Source organism: Nasonia vitripennis, assembly GCF_009193385.2.
Source record: "Nasonia vitripennis strain AsymCx chromosome 3 unlocalized genomic scaffold, Nvit_psr_1.1 chr3_random0011, whole genome shotgun sequence".
NCBI lineage: Eukaryota > Metazoa > Arthropoda > Insecta > Hymenoptera > Pteromalidae > Nasonia > Nasonia vitripennis.
Genome location: NW_022279631.1, coordinates 105,312 through 127,352, shown reverse-complemented (window position 1 = coordinate 127,352; position 22,041 = coordinate 105,312). Strand labels below are relative to the sequence as shown.

Genomic DNA, 22,041 nt, shown 5'->3' with positions numbered 1-22,041 from the left:
GTTTGAAATATTCGAGTAACTTGACTCGACCCGGTACTTGACTCGAGCTCGTCTAGTCGAGTTTTTCGATCGAGTAACTCGACTTTTCGAGTACTCGTATACCCCTACAAGTAATCATAAAGAGCCACCAATACACATTGATTCAGTCACATAGTTTATATATAAAAACGAAAACTAACCGTATAGTCACAGTCACACTACGCGCAATGAGAATTATCTATTTATATTAATAAAAAAGTTTTAAACGACTAAAAAATTTGGAAAAAATTTGTAAACATCTATAATAAACAAATTAAGTTTTTCGGTTTTTTCATAGATACTTCCCCTTAGGGGGGTAAACCACCCCTAACACAAAATAACTATAAGTATACTTCAATCCATAATATTTTGTAGAAGGTTTGTATATAGGGGTTTCCGAGATCGCTCTTTGCAAATCTGATATCAGATTTTGAAAATTCAAAATGGCGGAACCAATGTGGTGGACGAAAATGTCGAAAAAAAATTTTAACTTTCATAAAAACTTGTTATAAATGTGTGATCTTTGTAGCCTGTACATGTGAACTAAAGAGCCTTAAACCCTAAACCCCTAAAGAACAAATAGGCTAAATGGTTGTGCTTTTTAACCAAACTACCTCAAATTCCTAAATTTGTAAACAAGAAAATTCTGTGTGTGAAGCAGTTTTATAATTTCCGTAGAAATTGTTATCAGAATGTTATTGAAATTCCTTTATTGTAAATTCAACTTATAATTTATTTTTGTTTATAATATTAGAGTATAATAATAATCTACAATCTTTTATCTTTTGCCATAGTGCATTTTTTGTATTGAGCATAAAATATATTATTTTACGATGTTTTTACAATAATGGTAGTCCTCATAAAAGTGTTTAAAGCACAATGCTTTTTTGCACCAACCACATCGTACAATTGCAATGTTTGTGCATCCTTCTATTTCACAATGTGTTGCACAAGACTTTCCAAAACTGAAATCTATAGGATTATCAAATTTATCTGGTTTTTCATTGACGTAACCGCTTTTATACCAGGAATATTTAAACAAATCTATATATCTCGGTGAAGACAGTTGGTTGTGAACCAATGATTGAAGTTTAATTATATTATTTCTCACATGTAAATTCATATCATGATCCATTAACATTACATTATCAGAAAATGTTCGGACAAAGTTTTTCCAAATACGGAATCCATAGACATCAAGTGGTTGTATTTTTCCTGTGGTTCCAGTTGGAATTTTTTTATGTTAATAATTTTATTTTGTGGCATTGTTTCTTCTATAACTTTGTCACAATGACCACTCCAAGAATCAAGTAATAGTATTGAGTGATGGCCTACATAGGGATAAAATATTGTTTCCAACCAGATTTTGAAGTGATCTGCAATTAAACGACTTACTAATTAACTGATCAACGATATTACAATGTAAAAATTGTTATTAGTTCCCTTACTTGTTGTTAATTTTCCAGATTTGGATGCTTCCACGTACACGTTTTCTGGTCTAAATATGTTTTGTTCTACAATAGGGCCAAACTTGCCACTTGGTTCCTTTAAAACAAGAAATAGCGGTGACAACAGTTGTCCAGTAGCTGATATTAGTGGCTGTATAGTATAACTATGCGTTGTTGCTCAAATTGACTGTACCAGACATTGCACTTGCTTTTCTCCTTCTACTGCTAATGTTCTTCCAGAATGCATTTCTAGCTGAAATCCGCTCTGATCTGTATTATACAAATTTTCGAGTCCAATCCTTGGTATACACGATTTAACGTCATCGATAAATGCTTCAGCTTTAGCCGTAAGTTCTGCACTACTTTCTAGTGTTTTTCTTGTTATGAACTTATTTATTTTCCTAGAAACTATTCGGTGTGCTTGCTTAAATTTGAGTAACCAATGTTTAGAAGCTTTGAATCTAATATCATCCAAACCAATTTCTTTTTTAGCTTGTAAGGCCCATCGAATTATATCTTCATCATGGATAATTGAACCACTGTCGAGAGCTACTTGAAAATTACCCAGGGTATACTGACAAATTTGTGCTACTTTTTCTCTATACGTGCCACCTTTATTAATTGAATGAGCCCAACGACGTAGCTGACTAATAGATGATACTTTTTTTAATCTGTTTTGCACTGTTTTGAGACTTAAATTTTGCTTCGTTTTGCTACTTCTCCAAAATTCTACAGCTCTTTTTTTGTATTCAAAATCTAGTTCTTCATTATCTGCTGTACATTGATTTGTTGGTGCTATATCCGGATCAGGAAAATGATGTTGCACTTCATCTTCAATTATTTCCACATTATGGTCTTTATACTCTTCTTGAAAATCCAAAGAGTCATCAGTAATCATTTCTACATCGTTGAAATCATGTGTTGCATCTATTAAAATTTCTTTTATTTTTTCGGCCAACTCTGTTTCGTGATAATTCGTGACACTATCTGGTATGTTTAACGCTTGAAAGTATGCTAATAATAAGTTTAGAACGTTTAACGGATTAATTTTCATTTTTCAATCTAAAATGAAAACAAGCGGTAAAATTTATACAAGCTGTGTTTTTGCATGTAAGGCACGACTGCTACATTTCTACCAGAATAAAACGAGTGAATGTAAATTGAATCAAATCATTAATTTATGCATTGGAGAAGAATTCTCGTTCCACTTTGTGATGTTCGGAAAACTCTATTTTTGGTTTTATTCAACTTTTATTCACTTTGAAATTGAATAATGTAAATCTATATAAAATCACTAAAGAAAATTTTCTACAACTGTATGATACCACTGACAAACAAAAAGACGTACTATTCGTACTTTCCGGCATCGAACTAGAATACCCACAAAACTCACTCACTGCCTAAAAAATAACACAGGCAGCTGAGGTAAACTCTCGATGAAAACAATCTAAAAGAAGAACATACTGATTCGCACATATTGTCAACAACTTTTATGAGTGAAAGACATTTATCTGTGGAATTATCATTGAATGTACGATAACATTCATTAAACTAATGAATGCATATAAAATTGCCTTTCAATAACAACGTGTTCTTTAATTGCAAATGAAGTTCGAGTATTAATATTCTTTTATGTATTTTTACCAATAACAAAAATTATCATAGTAATATAATAATAATAATAAGAAAAAGAAGAATAAGCATAATTGCAATAGCAATAATAACAGTAATACTGATAATAGCAATGATAATGAAAAATAATAATAATAATTAGAATAATATTTATTATTAAATTTAGATTTTTTGATAAATTCATTAAATCGTAGCAAATAGTATTATTATGGAATTCCAGACTGTAAATATTTTACTATAGATACAATAATCATTACTTCGAGAATTCATCTAAAAAACTTTCGGCTTACGAAATAATTGTAACAATGAAAAACTCCCAAGTTTGACAACATAAAATTTTATTACAAAACGCAAAAGAGTTTGATAAACTAATTTTATTAACCTATGTTTTTTCATTTGCAAAAAAGTGTGGACTTTTTGAATTTATAAAATTATATAATTATGCAATTTATGAAATACCTTATAATTTATGAAATTACTTTTGAAATTATGCTAATTTATAAAAGCAGAAAAATAAATAATCTTTGATTGAAACATAAAACGAGACGTTATTTGTTACATACAAAATGATAGAATAAAATATCGGTAATATGTCTATACTCGTGTCTACGGTAAAGCATAGGCCTTCGGCTTGTCTGGAGGTTAGGGGTTTGGAGTCGTTTGGTTAAAAAGCACAACCATTTAGCCTATTTGTTCTTTAGGGGTTTAGGGTTTAAGGCTCTTTAGTTCACATGTACAGGCTACAAAGATCACACATTTGTAAACAAGTTTTTTTGAAAGTTAAAATTTTTTTTCGACATTTTCGTCCACCACATTGGTTTCGCCATTTTGTATTTTTAAAATCTGATATCAGACTTGTAAAGAGCGATCTCGAAAACCCCTATATACAAACCTTCTACAAAATATTATGGTTTGAAGTATACTTATAGTTATTTTGTGTTAGGGGTGGTTTACCCCCCTAAGGGGAAGTATCTATGAAAAAACCGAAAAACTTAATTTGTTTATTATAGATGTTTACAAATTTTTTCCAAATTTTTTAGTCGTCTAAAACTTTTTTATTATATAAAATTTTTTTTCGATATTTCCGTCCGCCATATTGGATCCGCCATTTTGAATTTTCAAAATCTGATAGATTTGTAATCAGCGACCTCGAAAACCTCTATATACAAACTTTCTACGAAATATTATGTATTGAATTACATATTTACAGTTATTTTGTGTTAGGGGTGTTTTACCCCCTTAGGGATAATATTTATGAAAACACCGAAAGACGTCAACTAAATTTTGTTATTAAGGATGTTTAAACATTTTTTCCAATTTTTTTTAGTCGGTTTAAACATTTTTATTATAAAATTATGCCAAAAAATATATGTTTTCAACCCCTAAAAAATAGAGGATGCTACCCTTACTCTTCAAATCACCATGAAATACTTGCTCTTTTTGTAAGAAATAACCTCCAATTTGTTTCATTGAAAAATATTAATTTTAAGCCGAGATATTTAAAAAAAACGCTTTTTGGGGGTTAACTTTAGGGGAGGTTTTTACCCCTTAAAAGTGAAAATTAGCCGATAAAAAAAAATACGTGTCTCTTATTTTTTTATGTTCTACAACATATATGAAAATCATCAAAATCGGTGAGTTCGGGTTGGGTACCTTTCCTTGTGAGAAGCACTTAGCGGTACTCAACCCTAGCTTTTACGTTCCCCTGCATCAGTCCTTATCTTAATAATTTGTGCGAATCTTGGTTTGAAATTGTAAGAATTTAAATAGAATATAAAGTTCCGTTTGATAACCCACGTGTTTCAATTCTCCCGAACCGCCCTCTCTTCCTACCATTCTCGGGGCAGCTAGCCGAGCACAAACATCCCGCAAAACCTCGCACCGGGAAACAAAGAATCGCGAGACGCTGACGCTCGTGAGGAGCGTTTGGCGCTACCAGGTTACTTTCCAAGCCCCGGATAAGGAATTGCACAGTATCTTGGGTAGCACGAAAAACCTAAGTTACAAAGAATAGAGCTAGAGGAGAAAAGAGCGGCACGGCTGCAGAATATGAACTACAGCAGTAACCAGATAGAGAAGATACTAGAGATAATAGGGAACGAGAAACACAAAGGAAGAGGAATTCAGAACCTCGCGAGGATTTCAATAGACGCAGGGAGGAAAGGAGACAGGAAGTAGAAGGGGCAGCACACCGAGTGGGGAAAGAGGCAGAAAATGCAGCAGAGGAGGGTAGAGTCTTAGGTCTTAGAAAGTTTTAGAAGGAAAGAAAAGAAAGGAAGAAAAAGAAAGGAGAGAAGTCTCGAAGAAGAAAAAAAAAAGAAAAGAGAAAAATATAGAAATACTAAAGACAGAAGAAAAAAGCCCATTCGAAAACATAGAAATCTTTCAAAATCTTTGATATCAAAATTTTCACCATGACAAAGCTTTCTCTTGGAGAAAGCAAAAGGCAGAGACAAGAAAGGCAGAAAGAAAGGAGGAGAAAAGGGCAAGCAAAAAGAGAGCTAAGGAACCTAGTTTTTAAAGAATAAAGAGGCAGGTCTAAGGAAAGAGATCGAGAAAGTGAAAGAAGCGAGAACAGGGAAAATGTTCTGGAATATGGTAAATAGGAGAAAACAAGGGAAAAGAGAGCAGGTAGACAAAGAGACAAAAAGTGAAAGGTGACTGGAGTATTTCAAGGGATACCTGAAGAAGAAATAAGAACAGAAATGCACAGAGGGAGAGACGGACAGCGAAATAGGCAGGAACGAAGAAAACTAAAAGAAAGAGGAAGGAGGGATAAATATAGAAAAGGTAAAGGAGATAATAAAAAAAAGTAAGAGAGAAAAAGGCCTTAACGGAAGATGGAATTCAGAACGAGGCATAAAAGTATGGAGAGAACAAGCTGATAGGACAACTAACGACAATACGTGTCTCTTATTTTTTTATGTTCTACAACATATATGAAAATCATCAAAATCGGTGAGTTCGGGTTGGGTACCTTTCCTTGTCAGACTTCCTCACCAACTGCGGGGGAACGTACTCACTGAAATGATTATGCGACTAATAATCATGGTGTGCTTGCATCATGGTCTTCTCCTGCCATGACAAACTGACCGACGCACCGCCTGGCGGACCAATATAATGTAGTGAGCGCGAGGAGGGCTTAAACGCCTAGTTTTATCCTAGATATTTTATTTATATTCCGTACAAAATGTTCATTATTGTCTTAACGTGCGTCTGATCCATATCCTCTGTATTATAAGTGGAGATATCTTCTTACGATAAAATATATACAAATTTTTCCTTCCACTTCTAAACAGCTTGATGTTCTATTAGTTTTATATGCATAAACAATGGCCTCTTTCGCATATTATGACAAGGTGAGCAGGTCCACCTAGCCGACTTGCACTAACAAATTTGCACTGATATAGCAGTACGACAGTGGTCCAGTGGCTAGGAAACTCGATTTCTAGATAGGCGGTTTGAATTAAAATCCTAAAACCATTACATTACTTTTCGTTTCTTGAAAAGCTTTATCCCGTCAAAATGAATATATTGAATTAGTTGACTTAATACCATATTTTCTTTGATTTATTGTTAACTGATAGAAATTATAATTAATTATAAATTTTACACTGTTTTCAGTTTTCTAGATGACTTAGATCGGTTAGGAGCTAAAGAATATCAACCAACAGAGCAAGACATTCTTCGAACTCGTGTAAAAACTACTGGCATAGTCGAAGTACATTTTTCATTCAAAAATCTGAATTTCAAGTAAGATGATTTATTTCTTTTTTATTCGTATTAATCCTCATGTGCCGAATGTAGCATATTTGAAGAAAATATAAATAGACCATAAAGATAAAGATTTTTTAGTAGTACTATTCTCCACATAGTTAAATAAAACAGGCCCTAAAGCAAAGGACTTTTTAACTGTGTTGCATAAATTTCATAAGCTACATTAATTTTTCTTTCATAAAATAATCATCAGTATAAATATTTTAAATGCTTAACGGTATATAAATCATGCTTTTTAGGAGGCAAAGGTTTGCGTGTCTGCATATTTTACGCCCAAAACAATTTTAGTGTTATTATTTTTTTTTTATTCATTTATTTATTTATTTTATTATTAAACGGGCGGAATGCCCTTTACACAGAGAAACAAAATACAAATTGTAATAGTACAGTAATACAGGTGTTCGAAAATTAGTTTGATATGCGGAGAGAGAGCGAGAAGGTTCCAGAAGCTGGTCAGCTTAATTTCAAATTCGACAGTTTTCGCTAGCCCGCACGGCATCAATGAGATTGCCATGGCAACGCGCACTCGCTCGCTCCTATTCTGTCTCTCTCCGCCTGTTTCGCGAGCGGTCTTCTGCCGCTTTCGCTGATTTGTGTTGTTCAGTTTTCGTATTGCCGAAGCGCTGTGAGGACTCGCCTCACAGTGTCGACCGTTAAACAATATCGTTTGTTAACGCGTCGGTGCTCTAACACTCTGCTAATACTCTTCACTTTTCCATAGTCAATACATTTGTAATCACACTCTTTTCTTTTCAATAAACATCAATAGTTTGACGGTATACATAGTATACCTTTTCATCTCAAATTTAAAGAGCGTGTTATTATTTTCACATTAATTGTTTTGATCCACAAGTCTCTATCAAATTCGAGAGACTATAAATAACAGGAAAAACGGTATAAACAATAAATGTCAAGAGTTTGGAACGGTCTAGAGTCAGTATTCAATAGTATTCGATAGATCAATCATCTAGCTAGTAAGCTAAGGATAAATATCGGACAGACGATTTAAATTAAAAACCGATTCTTTACATTGCAGCGTCGGGGAATTGAGTTCCACTGACGCTTCAATCGATTGATAGAGCTGAAAAAGCCCAGGTTCGAGGTAAAGGTGCTTTCATTCAGATTTCTAAAGTTTCTAATCGGATACGCGGCCGTCCTACTAACGAAAAGACTGTTCAGGTACTCACAGTCAGTGAAACCGTAAACAATCTTGTACGTCATAATACATTCAAAATGATAAAGGGTCGTGTCCACCGTTGGGTGTCACACTCCTCTGTAATTGCTAATTAATCATGACTAAATTTATGTAAAGGTTTACCTAGCTTAAAAGCAATGTATCTAAGGAAATAATGACTATGGATTCGAGTTTGTTGATCAAATAATGGCAATGAGGACCCCAAATTTAAGGACAGTATAACAAATGAGGTTGAACCAGAGATTTAAATAAGTAGATTAATGCAGAGGGGTCCAAGAAATCAACGGTGGATCGCTTAATAAAATTGATTAGGCATCCACCTGCTGGGAAAATGTCATTGCAGAGTCAAAGACAACACCCAGGTCCTTAATCGATTCAACTCTAGGCAGTCTAACGCCGTCAATGCAGTAGTCGAGCGACAAAGGGGTCTGCCTTTGCTGAACGAAATAACGGAGCACTTACTGACATTGAGAGACAGACCGTTAACAATCGACCACACAGCGAGAGAATCCAGGTCCCTCTGAAGTCTGAGAGCGCCCTCGGCTGAGGTTACACGCATGAACATTTTTACATCGTCAGCATACATCAGGACCTGTGCAGACTCGATTCTCGGTATTGGATCGTCAATATATATACAGAAAAGAAGTGGTCCAAGGTGAAAGCCCTGAGGTACACCAGACATAACACGCTCTGGTCGAGAGTAACTACGCTATTAACCCTGACAGCCTGCGATCGGTCAGTCAGATAGAAGCATAATAGATCAAAAAGTTTGCCGCGCAATCCGAAATTTCAGTTTCATTGTAAGTCGCTTGTGGTTGACTGAGTCGAACGCTTTGGACATGTCTGTATAAATTGCATCAGTTTGCAAATGACTACACAGAGACTCAGACACAAAATCGTTAAATACTAATATGTTCGTTGGAGTAGATCGGCCGCTAATAAAGCCGTGCTGCTGCTTAGCTAATTTCGAAATAAGTGAATTAGACATTTCAGATGCGAGATACGCGTCAAGGATCTTGGGGATACAGCTGATCGTCGAGATCGGACGATAATTTAATACGTTTCGCCTATCCCTATTTTTAAAAATCGGTACTACATAGGAAATAGCCAGAGCGCAGCAAAGAATCGAAGATCCGGACAACAGGCTGCTCCAAAACAGCCCAGCACCGCTTTACAAAATATGGTGGGATCCCGTCAGGGCCGCCGTTGATGCTGTCATCCAAGTTAGCCACTATGCCCCGTAAAGTTTCAATGGACAGTACAACGTCAGAGAGGCAGAATTTAGGATCAATTATAGGCGCCATATTACTTAGAGCATTTGTTTTGAAAACGGAGCTAAAATATTTGGAAAGAAAGGCTGGCAACCTCAACATCATCAGAGGCCCTAGATGGACCGCAAAATATATTGGACGGAATACTTGAGTCGCTTCTCAAGTTTTTCACAAAGGACCAAAATGTCCGTAAATTAGGCTTAAAGCCCGTTTTGACAGACGAGATATAGTCGCGGTATTTGTACCTAGACATTTTAATACACACAGCTCTCAGCCTCTTAAATTCAATTTCATCATTCTTACATATAGACGAGATTTCCACGAGATATGAGCGATTTTCTTTTTACGAATCGCTTCCATAAGATCAGCATCATACCATATCGGGTAAGAGTTGAGGGACTGCTTCGAAGTTGGAAAAAATTGAGAAATAAGATCACTTAAAATACCATTAAATTTGTCCACAGTCAGTTAAGGATCGACCGATAAAGAACTAAAAACAGTCTCCCAACTCTCCTCCGACAGGCGAACTTTAATTGCATCATAGTCGGCCGCATAAAATTTACATACACACAGTGTCAAACGCCTTGCTAAAGTCAAAGAGAAGGAGTAGTGTTACTTTCTTTTTGTTTATCCCAGCCCTGGCATCATCAGTTAGCTTAATTAGGCCAGACTGAGTGCTGTGACCAGTGCGGAAGCCTGTTTGAAGGTTGTCTAGTAAGAGCCTTGATTCAAGGTATTCTGAGACTTGCCTGTGCACTAGCCACTCCAGAGCCTTGGAAAGAAATCAGAGAAGTGAAATCGGACGGTAATCAGTCAGGGCTGTTGGTGAACTGATTTTGTTGCGTGCGCGCACAAGTGACAATTTCCAGGCAGATGGGAAGTAGGGTTCGCTCAGGGACAGGTTGAAAATATGACTTAGTAAGGGAGCAAGAACCGGCAATGCTTTTGAGATGACAACCTGTGGGATGCCGTCGCTCCCCATTGCCTGAGTGTTAAAGTGCGATACCGCAGCCAACACGTCCGATTCCGTTATAGGGTTGAATTCGAAATGTTCCGGGAGGTCAAGACTTTCCAGGGTAACAAGATAATCCTCAACAGCAGGAGCCAGCGGATCGTTTGAGATCGCGCTGAAATGCGTGTTGAGTTCATCTATGGTAAATCTAGATGGTAAGGGGGCCTTGGTGGCAGAAATTCCAAGTTTCTCCAGCTCTTTCCAGTGCGACGCTGTGCCTCCCAACACAGGTGCGCAACACTTGACGCCTCGTACGCGCCAAGATTTTTCGTTAATCTCGGGATTTAACGTAATCGCCGACGTTTGGGAGAACGTGGGGGGAAAGAAGGAGGAAGTAATCACACAATTTATTAAATTGTATTGCACGTATATTTATCCCAGCCCTTTCTTACAACGTGGTGGCCGTAGCCGCCCACACACAATAGCCACGCAGAGCTCGTCGTCACACCTCTACTCTCATATACACACGCGCGCCTCGAAGCTCCCGCCTCTGACGTCGCGCAGTCTGACCCGTCTGCTCTCCCTCTCTCACACGCCCGAATTTCGGCTCGGCGCGACCCGCTCTAGTAGCGACACGACCGGCGCGCTCTCTCTCTCTCTCTCGCGCTCTTCTCGGAGCTCGCGCGCACCGACTTTGCCTCGCGTTGGCAGCAAGCCCGACCGAGCAGCGAGGATTTCTCGGACGCCCCGATGCTTCTCTCTCTCTCGCTCTCTCTCGCTTTTGAGTAGGGGCGGCAGCGGGAACAACAGGAGATTTGGCGACGTACAACTCCAACTCCCTCTGCGCCCGTCTGCTTTCCTCTGCCTCCGAGCTCTCTTTCCCTCGTGACTCGGTGGATGGCTTCTGCCTCTCCATCCGAATCCTGCTCTCCTCCTCTCTCGCGACCTCCTCTCTGATTAAGCCCAAACGCCAGGGAATCGAGATCGCCTGGCTTAGTCTTGTGATCGTCTCCGTCCTTGGCCTCTCCTCGTTGCTCCCATCTCGCTGCTGGCTGCTCACTGGCCTCGTCATCAGACCAGCTGTGGATTGGCGCAGGCGCAGCCTTGGTGTGGTCGCGCCGATCCTCAGGCTGGTTATCCCCGCCCCTGAAACCTGCAGAGGCGTCGACGACGTTGCTGGCGTTGGCAGTCTAGCTGGTGATCTTGCTACCTGGGCGAACGTCGGTCGTGGCGGTGCAATGTTGGTCGGTGGCGGGCCGGTCGGCACCGTCTCTCTCTCTCTCTCTCGTCCTCTGCTCGCTTCATCCTAAAAACACAAATGAATTAGTATTTTTGCTTAGCCTTTCGCGGCGGGACCCAGCGCTTAAGTTCATCCACGTAAGCCTTTGTCAACCGTCGCGATTTTCCGTCACTGTAGCCTAGTACATAGACTATCGGGGATTTAACCTCGACAATCTCATACGGGCCTTCCCAGTGCGGAGCTAGTTTTTTAGAAACACTCTTGGCTGCGTCGGATAGGACATGGGTCTTTCGCATGACCTCATCTCCTACTTGAAATTGCGCGTTTTTCCGTCCCTTGTTATAAATGCGTTCTTCTTTTTCGGTTGCAGCGCTCGTGTATTTCCCCACTAAATCTCGCAGCATATCTAATCTCTTCATCCTGTCCACCCACTCATCTGGCTCCCTTCTTTCCATGGGTTTTCCTCCCTCGATCTCCCGTCGTAAACTTAACACCGGACGAGGATGTCGCTCGTAGTTGAGAAACGCAGGAGAGACTCGAGTAGAAGCTTGCGTCGCGTGTTAATGGCATGACGAAACTCGTGGAGATGCAAATCCCAGTCGCGATGATCGGAGTGGTGATATGTTTCACACCGTAGACTTCCAACACCTTCTTCAAGTGTTGGTTGTCGAACTCCTTTCCGTTATCGGTTAAAAAATATTCAGGGGTTTCCCACCTGAATAAAATCAACTCCTCAAACGCTCTGGCTACTGACTTCGCATCTGCCTTCCTCAACGGCTTCAATTCGATCCAGCGTGTAAACAAGTCTTGGAACACGACTAGATATTTGAATCGATTTTTGCTCGGAGGAAACTCCATGAGATCAGCTGCGACGATGACCTAAGGCCGCTCGACGACTCGCCGTCCCATAAGCCCTTTCGCTCCGCTTTGCGCCGTTTTATATTTTTGGCACTCCTCGCACGACTGTACGAACTTGTACACGTCGTGATAGGCTCCTCGCCAATAGTACTCTCGAGCCACTCGGTCATATGTCTTCTCTATTCCCAAGTGACCCGAGGAAGGCGGACAGTGTGCATCTCTTATTACTCTCTCCTTCTGTTCCTCCGGCACTACCAATCTCCACGCTTCCTCGCGGTGTGTTATCGGGTCCAGCAAGGCATCCTTGTGCCAACGATAAAGCACTCCATTTTCGATACGCCATCCTAGGTACTTCTCCGGGAATTTTTCAACTTGTTCTCGCAATTTTAAATATTCCGGATCTTGTACCTCCTCAAAAGCGGCAACAGCGTCCTCGCCATTGTCGTCGCTTCGGGATAACGCATCCGGAAAATGATTTAGTTCACCTTTTCGATAAATCACGTCAAATTGCCACTGTTGCAACTCAATTGCCCATCTTGCTAGGCGACCGCTGGGATCTTTCAAATTCCTCAGCCACTGCAGACTTTTGTGGTCTGTTATCACGCTGAAGTCGTACCCCTCAATGTACGGCCTCAGCTTTCTGATAGCCCAGACCACTGCCAAGCATTCTTTCTCCGTCGTCGTGTAATTTCTCTCGGCAGAAGTTAGTACACGACTAATATACACTATCGGGTGCTCGCCATCGTCATGGTCTTGAGTCAAAACGGCCCCGATAGCTGCGACACTGGCATCGCATTGCACTTTGAACGGCCTTGTAAAATCAGGCCGAGCAAGTACAGGGGCCACGGTGAGCGCGTGTCGGAGAGCTTCAAAAGCCTCTTGTTGCTCATCTCCCCACTCCCATTTCTGATCTTTTCGTAGCAGTCGGACGAGCGGGACTTTGAGCTCGGATTCGCGCTCGATAAAGCGCGAATACCAGCCCAACATGCCCAGAAATCGTCTTAACTGTTTGACGTTTTTCGGTGCCGGAAAGTTTTTCACTGGCTCTACCCTTTCGGGATCAGAACGCAGTCCCTCCTTGTCCAATAAGAAACCCAGCCACCTGATCTGTGAGCAACAAAATTCGCACTTCTCCTCATTCACGACTAGCCCCGCGCCCGTGAGTCGCTTCAGGACAAACTCGAGCCACTCTAGGTGCTCTTCGAAAGTCTCCGTGGCGATCACCAGGTCGTCGAGGTAAGCGAACACTGCTGGCTCGCACGCAGGCCCAAACAAAGCATCTATTAATCTCTGTTGGGCCCTGGGCGCGTTACACAGACCGATCGGCATACGCTTAAACTGCCACAGGCCCGAGCCCGGCACAGAAAAAGCCGTATACTTCCTGCTCTCTGGCGACAACGGGATCTGGTAATAGGATTGCTTCATCGATCGATCTTCGATAGATACCGAGCACTGCGTAGCCTATCTGTAATCGAGTCCATATTAGGGATTGGATGCTCATCCTTAATAGTGACTCGATTCAAATCTCGATAATCGACGCAAAACCTCCACGTTCCGTCGGCTTTGCGGATCATGACAGGTGCGCTCGTATAATCGCTCGCCGATCTCTCTATGATTCCTTCAAGGAACAATCTCTCAACTTCCTCGACCGCGGCTTGCTGTTTTGCTGGAGATTCACGACGAGGCTTATGCCGAATCGGCGTGAAGTCCATCAGCTCGATATGGTGCTCCGTAAGATGCGTGAGCCCTATCGATGAGCCTTGGTTTTTAAGGATCTCTTCCACGAGCTCTCTCACCTCCGCTCTTTCCTCCTCCGTGATAGTCGACAGGCCGGCACACTACGCGTACACGGTAGCTTCCTCTTTGTTGTTTGTATCAGCAAATGGTCGCCACTCGCCCTCTTCCGTACGCCACAAACCTCTTCCCAGTCGCACGTCGCAATCGAACTTCTTACAAAAATCCATTCCGAGGATCATTGGTTGTTCGAGCGACGGTGCGGCTTTGAAAGATATAGCTTGTTCTTTACCTCCTATATCGAGTATCATCTCCAATTCTCCAAGCACTGAGTGAATGTGCCCCGTGGCTGTGCGGAGCTTAGTTGTGCTCTTCGTTAACCGCTCCCGAAATCTCTCGGCGATTTCTGGACCAATCAACGATAGAGTTGCCCCAGGATCGAGTAGTGCCTGATACACATGCCCGCCTAGGCTCACTGATAGGAAATTTCTATTTTCCGAGTTTGCTCCGGCCACCACTTCTCCCTCATCCGCACTTTCCCTCGTGCTAATGCCTGGTACAAAAAGCGGTTTTGGCGAGCTTTGAAATCTTTCGCTACTCGCAGCGTTCCGTCTCTCGCTCTCTTTCTCTACTCCTAACGGTTTGAACCATTGGCAGCCTCTAATGTCTAATTGGACTGCGGTCAGGTCCCCCCTTCTCCTCTCTTCCTTCTCGTTTTCGCTCAGTAACCTCGTGGCCTTCTCCTCAACCTTTCTCAACTCGGCAAACCGACGCGCTTCTTCCTCGTCTTTCCTCTCGGTTTCATCGAGCTTTCCTCCCGTTCTTTCTTGTTCTGGGGGCGCCGGTTTCTTTATTTCTGAGCCCCCAACTTCAAGTTTCCCAGAGCTGTAGTTATCACACGACAGTCGGGGCACGAGAGTAAAGTGACGCCTTCTCGTCCGCACCACTGACAATGGGTCTTAGGAGCGTCCATAATCCAGTGCGCAGGAGTTGAATTTGTATGCGCCGTCGGAGGAGTTGTGCAGTTCCTCGAGGTGTGCCCCTTCTCTCTGCATCTATAGCAGACTACTTCGGGACACTGTGAGGCGCGATGGCCTACACGGTGACACGTGAAGCACGCGCCGAGAAACTCTCCCGCGCTCACGTTGGTCGGTCCTAAGAGCGATTTACCCGCCCCCGCCGCTGGATTCCTTCCGCTGCGTGGATGATTTCCTCCGCCCTTCGGTTTATTGGTCGAATCTTGGCTTGATGCAGCAACTTTTCCCGTCGACTTTGATTTATTACCAGAGTCGACGTTAGTGCTTGCGCTCGCGACTTTTTCCGACTCAGAAGCGGACGCTGAAATCGTAGCTTTCTTAGCTTTCGACTTCTTGCCCTTCTTCTGAGTCTCCTCACTTTCTTTCTCCTTGTCTACCGTCTCGACTGCAGCGACCTTGGGCTTAGTCACCCCTCCTGTATATGCCGCGCCGGGAACGTGCATCTTCTCAGCTGGCAATGGCGGAGCATATCGACTGTCCAAGTCTCGCTGCTTCTCCCACCGGCGACCATACTTCTCGAGATCTTCCAAGCTATCAATGAGTTTATCACCGATAGCCTTCCGATACTCGGGTAGAATAATGCGATACGCTATCTGCAACAATTCTCTTTTGGATGGGGGTCGATGGAAGCGTGACACAATGTACTCAAATTTGGCGAGAAACGTCGTGATTTTCTCACCTTTGTGTTGCGTCCTCCTCCTCAAATCCTCCATTAAATCTTCCCTGTTATATTCAGTAACGTAGCGGTGCCTGAATTCTCGACAAAACTCCGTCCACGTCTGAATTTTCTCTCTTTTGGCTCGGAACCAACGGCCCGCCTCGACCTGGAAAATACAAGGCAACACGTTTATCCAGTCGATATCCGAAGCTCGAGTACCTCTTCGGCAATCACTTAACCTCTCCAAAAACTCTTCTGGGTCCTCGTTTCGGCCTTCGCCGGAAAACTGGAAACCCCAGTCCTTGAGTTTTTTGTGATATCTCGGGCGCTGTCCATCCTCTCATTCCGAGAACCTCTCACCGAGAGTCTTCCCGTCGACGCATGGTTCGAGCTATGCTCGAATTCGCTGTCGCTGCCGCTCAATAAACTCAAGCTTCCTCTCGGACTTCGTACTCTCGCGGCACTCTCTTTCCTTCCTGCCTGCCCTAGCTCGCTTCTCCGGGTCCTCTTCGCGCGACTCTCGCTCGTGTGAGGAACCTCCGACTGACTCTCCGAACTCCTGTCGGTTGGCCTCGTTCTGTCGAAGAACAATTTTCTCTCTTCTCTCTGGTTTCTCTGACTGACTAACGGGCTCCGCTATTCTTTCCTTTCCCCACCTCGGACACTGCAATGTTGGCCGTTTTATAGCATGCGTCGAGGTTCGTCGGAGACCTTCCGATCTCATCTCTTCCTCTCTACGCAAACTGTTTGGCTGGCGAATCACTTGGCACGCCTTGTTCCATGCTTCTTCACGCACTTGTTGGAGATTGCGTTGATGCCGTCGTTGCACTTCTTCTTCCTCCACCTCGATATCGAACTCATTCATCACCTGATTAAAAACGCGATGGCCTTCAAGTTCGAGCTCCTCTTCAAGGGCCCTCTCTCTGGCTTGCTCGTAGGTCATTCCGTTCGCGCGGAGTTCCCCTATACGAGTCACGCGTTCATTCAAACGTTCGTTCGTTTCCCGATACCGATTCTCACTCTCTCTTTCGCTTTCAGCCGAACTTCTTCCCGCTCTTGAGCTTACTGACGAGCTTTCCTCATTTCTCTGCTCGTTACAGTTGGCTGTCGCAGAAACATTTCCTCCCGCTAGAGTGGTCGATAGTGTATACCACCGCTCTCTTCCTAGCGGAGGTCGGCTTTCGGCGACAGGAACTCTGCTCGGAATTTCTCTGAGTCCCGGTCGGGCAATAGGTGATTCGCCTATACCTCGTACTATTCGAGCCGAGAAATACTCCCACGCTCCCGGATGTCTCACTGGCATGCGGTTCTCAAACCGGTAGCCACGCGGTGCTGGAGTCGGAGGCGATATCAAGTTTCCAATTACTGCTGAGGTAATCGGTCGCCCTGATAGCGCCGCCGTAGCAGTCACCAGGGCATCTCCAGCCCGTGAGGTGACTACACTCGACGACGTCGTAGTCGCCACTGCCGTACTCGGTGGCACGTTTAAATTGACACCACTTCGGTGATCGTCTCCTCCGTTCTCGCTTTCGCTAGAACGTGGATTGATCAACCTTACCTGGTTGTCATTGTTTACCCTTCTCTTCTTTCCCTTCTTTGGTGGAATTTCTCCCAAAATACGCCGCTCTATTTCCTCGTTGGATATCGCAACTCTCTCGCCTTCGATATCCCACTCATACCACGGCACTCCTTCCAAAGTCGGGTTGGCTTCCGAAATATACGCGCGTAATAATCGATCGCGACGAACCTCAGCAGAGCCACGCAAGCCAAAACCTCTGGCCTCGAGCTCTTCATCGAGTTCGTACTCTGTCAAACGGCCGATTTTAAATTTCATCGCGCGAAATTCACGCGAGCTATGCATCAGCCGTTGCATTACGGCTGCATCTGTTTCGTTACTTGCTGCTCGATTCATCGCGCTTTCTCACTCTCACGCACGCTCTTTACACTCCCAATTTCTCCTCCTCTCCACCTCGGCGATCACGAATTCCCCACAAGGGATGCCAATTGCGCCGCTGTGCCTCCCAACACAGGTGCGCAACACTTGACGCCTCGTACGCGCCAAGATTTTTCGTTAATCTCGGGATTTAACGTAATCGCCGACGTTTGGGAGAACGTGGGGGGAAAGAAGGAGGAAGTAATCACACAATTTATTAAATTGTATTGCACGTATATTTATCCCAGCCCTTCCTTACAACGTGGTGGCCGTAGCCGCCCACACACAATAGCCACGCAGGGCTCGCCGTCACACCTCTACTCTCATATACACGCGCGCGCCTCGAAGCTCTCGCCTCTGACGTCGCGCAGTCTGACCCGTCTGCTCTCTCTCTCTCTCTCACACACCCGAATTTCGGCTCGGCGCGACCCGCTCTAGTAGCGACACGGCCGGCGCGCTCTCTCTCTCCCGCTCTCTCTCTCTCTCTCTCTCTCTCTCTCTCTCTCTCTCTCTCTCTCTCTCTCTCTCTCTCCCGCACGTATACTCGCGAGCACAGCGCGCGCTCACGGCAGCGTTGTCGGCCGAACCAACGCGGTCCCCCCTCTCTGCTCTCGAGCACGCACACACGTATCTGCGCGCTCACTAACAGCTCGCGCCAGCGGTCCCGGCCTGGCGATGCCTGAACCGACGCCGGCATAGCTATCTGCTTTCCCCTTCCTTCTCTACTCTCTCCCGCTCTTCTCGGAGCTCGCGCGCACCGACTTTGGCTCGCGTTGGCAGCAAGTCCGACCTGCTGCTACCGAGCAGCGAGGATTTCTCGGACGCCCCGATGCTTCTCTCTCTCTCTCGCTCTCGCACTCACACACTCTCCCGCGTTCCTTCTACGCTGCTCTGTTCTCTCCTTTTCCCGCTCTCGCGCACGCTGGCCCGATGCCCCGCGTAGATGACGTCGAGGTGTGCGCCCGCACCGCACACCGCTCTCTCGTCTCGCTCACTCTTTCTCATACACACCCGCGGCTTTCTCTCTCTCTCTCTCTGTAAAGTTATCGACGACTCAGTAAGTTATTGACGAAAATGAGTGAAAACGGCGAAAAGAGCGGGGAAGTGCCTTTTCGGCAATGCGGCAGCTGTAAACAGCCTATTCAGCACAAGGAGCCGAAAAGGTGTGCTTTTTGCAAGCTCCATTACCACGTCAAATGTCTGAACACCATTAACATCAAGACAGTCGTGGTAAACGATAGGCAGTTTATAGCCTGTCCTCCCTGTGCGGACGCCAAGGATGCCAAAGCGGGGCCCAGGTCAACATCGGCGGCGGGGGTGACTGCGACAACAGCGGCTAAGACCACCCCAAAACAACCGGGGATGAAGAAGACGAGATCGGCACCACCATCAGCCAGCACTTCACGAAGTACTTCACCAACTCGCTCACCACCAACCATCGAAGCTGCATTCGTGAAGCTCTCGATGACATCCGCAATGCTCATGCGGAAGCCATCCAGACACAAAACATCGTGTCGGAGAGGATCTCGAGAATTGAGCAACGTCTTAGCCCGCTGGAGAAGCGCCTAAAGGTCCTCGATGAGCTGCCTGCACTCAAGACTTGCATACTTAATGCTGAGTCCACCATCACCGAGTTGCAGGTGCAAGTCCAAGATCTCTCATCGAGGAGCCCAGCATTGCAGCAGGACAACAACAACAACAGCAACAACAGCAGCAGCGCTGCGGAAATTAGCAGCCTCCGCAGTGAGCTGGCTGAGGTCAAACGACGGCAGGAGCAGACCTCAAATAGTGTTGTTGTTATCACGGGCTTGCACTACACCCGTGAGACCTCGCTGCATCTTCTCGCGTTTGCAGTCATAAACGCACTTGACCCTACGGTCCTGCGGAGAGATATTGCATCCGTCAGGGTCATGGGTAGGCTCGATGCACCCCGGAACACCGCCAGGAGTGACGGCAGATTGCCACCACTGGCCGTCACCCTCTCGTCGAGTGCACTAGCACGAGCAATCGTCGTTGCCAAAGCTCGTAAACGCAAGCTCCACACCAACGAGCTGGACGCAACCGTGATGGAGGAGGCCAAAGCTCTGAGCCCTGACCACCAAGGGCTCATAAACATCAATGAGCTACTCCCCACCGACGTCCACAAGCTGCGTTCACGGGCTAGGCTGGAAGCCAAGAGGAGGCAGGGTTGCCGAACGTTCGTCAGGAACGGGAGACTGTTCGTCCGCTGCAACGATGACAACGAGCGTGCCACCGTCATTACCACCGACGCCGAGCTGGATAATTTTTTAGCTCGGATCCCGCTCGCCGTAAACATCACTCCACAATGAAGCTGCCACACATACATTTCATCCCACCACGTCCGCCATCAAGCTCATGCGCCGTGTCTTCATCGGGTTCTAAGGTATCTCTGTCTGAAGGTCTAAGGGTCTGTCATTTTAATGCGAACACTCTCACGGGTCACATTGAGATGATCAGGCTCTTTTTATCCACTCGCTCTTTATTCCACGTAATAGCTGTTACTGAGACCTGGCTAAGCGAGAAGGTGACATCCATCCCTTCGCTGGATGATTACCTGCCCTACAGACGAGACAGAAACAGAAACGGTGGAGGTGTGGCCCTCTATATACACAAATCTCTGACGGTTAGTGTTATTTCAACATCCGACGGTGAATGGTCCGGCAAGCCAGGCAAGCCTGAATACCTCTTTTGTGAGATATCGGCCAAGGGAGTTTCTCCCATCTTCGTGGGGGTTGTGTATCGTCCACCTCATGCTCCTTTTTTCCAAGGCTCTAACTTTATTAACGAACTAACAAATCACATGCACAACTACTCCACGAAGGTTATAATGGGGGACTTTAACTCTGACCAACTATCCTCATCTGAAGATGCCAATTTCATCAGGGCCTTCATTGATGAGAACTCCCTTTCGTCCGTTCCCTATGGTGCCACACACCATAAACAGGGTTCTGACACCTGGCTTGATCTGTGCCTAATCGACGAGCAGGATCGCCTGCAGTCATACTGGAAGACAGACGCACCTTTCATCAATGGACACGACCTTATCACGGCCACTCTCGACGTACAGATTCCACGCTACGTACCAAATACATATTCATACAGAAACTTTAAAGGAATCAGCGCTGAGAAGCTGAGAGACTTTCTTAGCGATTGTGACTGGTCATCTCTCACCACCTCATCACTTGACGACTGCATATCTTTACTCAACGCTAACCTCACTAACGCCATCAACCACCTCGCTCCATTGCGGACTGTGACTCCAGGACGACAACGTCACCCGTGGTACACTACGGCTCTTCGTGGCCTTGTATCCGAGAGCAATGGACTTTACAGGCGTTTCAGGGACTCCAGGCTCGAATCAGATCGACGCGTTTACAGATTAGCTAGAGACTATGCTCACAAACAAGTTGAGGAGGCCAGGCTGAATTATTACTATTCACGCCTGTCCACCTTGACTGATATTGCTGAGATCTGGAAAGAGCTGGAGAAACTTGGAATTTCTGCCACCAAGGCCCCCTTACCATCTAGATTCACCACAGATGAACTCAACACGCATTTCAGCGCGATCTCAAATGATCCGCTGGCTCCTGCTGTTGAGGATTATCTTGTTACCCTGGAAAGTCTTGACCTCCCGGAACATTTCGAATTCAAACCTATAACGGAATCGGACGTGTTGGCTGCGGTGTCGCACTTTGACACTCAGGCCAGGGGGAGCGACGGCATCCCACAAGTTGTCATCTCAAAAGCTTTGCAGGTTCTTGCTCCCTTACTAAGTCATATTTTCAACCTGTCCCTTAGCGAACCCTGCTTCCCATCTGCCTGGAAAATGTCACTTGTGCGCGCACTCAACAAAGTCAGCTCACCAACAGCCCTGACTGATTACCGTCCGATTTCACTTCTCTGCTTTCTCTCCAAGGCTCTGGAGTGGCTAGTGCATAGGCAAGTCTCAGAATACCTTGAATCAAGGCTATTACTAGATAACCTTCAAACAGTCTTCCGCACTGGTCACAGCACTCAGTCTGGCCTAATTAAGCTAACTGATGATGCCAGAGCTGGGATAAACAAAAAGAAAGTAACACTACTCCTTCTCTTTGACTTTAGCAAGGCGTTTGACACTGTGTGTCACGTCAAGCTCCTGAGAAAGCTATCCACCTTCGGCTTCTCAAAGCAAGTCATCCGCTGGTTTGCCTCCTACCTCTCTGGTAGAGAGCAGGCCGTCGTTGGTGACAATAACGAACGTTCTTCTCCTCGGCGTCTCAACATCGGC

General features: G+C 44.6%; 1 protein-coding gene across 6 annotated transcripts in view; it reads left to right on the top strand.

Annotated features, from left to right (window-relative positions):
• Gnao (guanine nucleotide-binding protein G(o) subunit alpha) overlaps window positions 1-22,041 on the top strand; it is a 376,676-nt gene that overhangs the window by 272,022 nt on the left and 82,613 nt on the right. For all 6 annotated transcript variants that reach the window (XM_032601865.1, XM_032601868.1, XM_032601867.1 and 3 more), the window contains 1 exon segment: window positions 6,723-6,851. In XM_032601865.1, coding sequence (XP_032457756.1) covers window positions 6,723-6,851 — 129 coding nt within the window.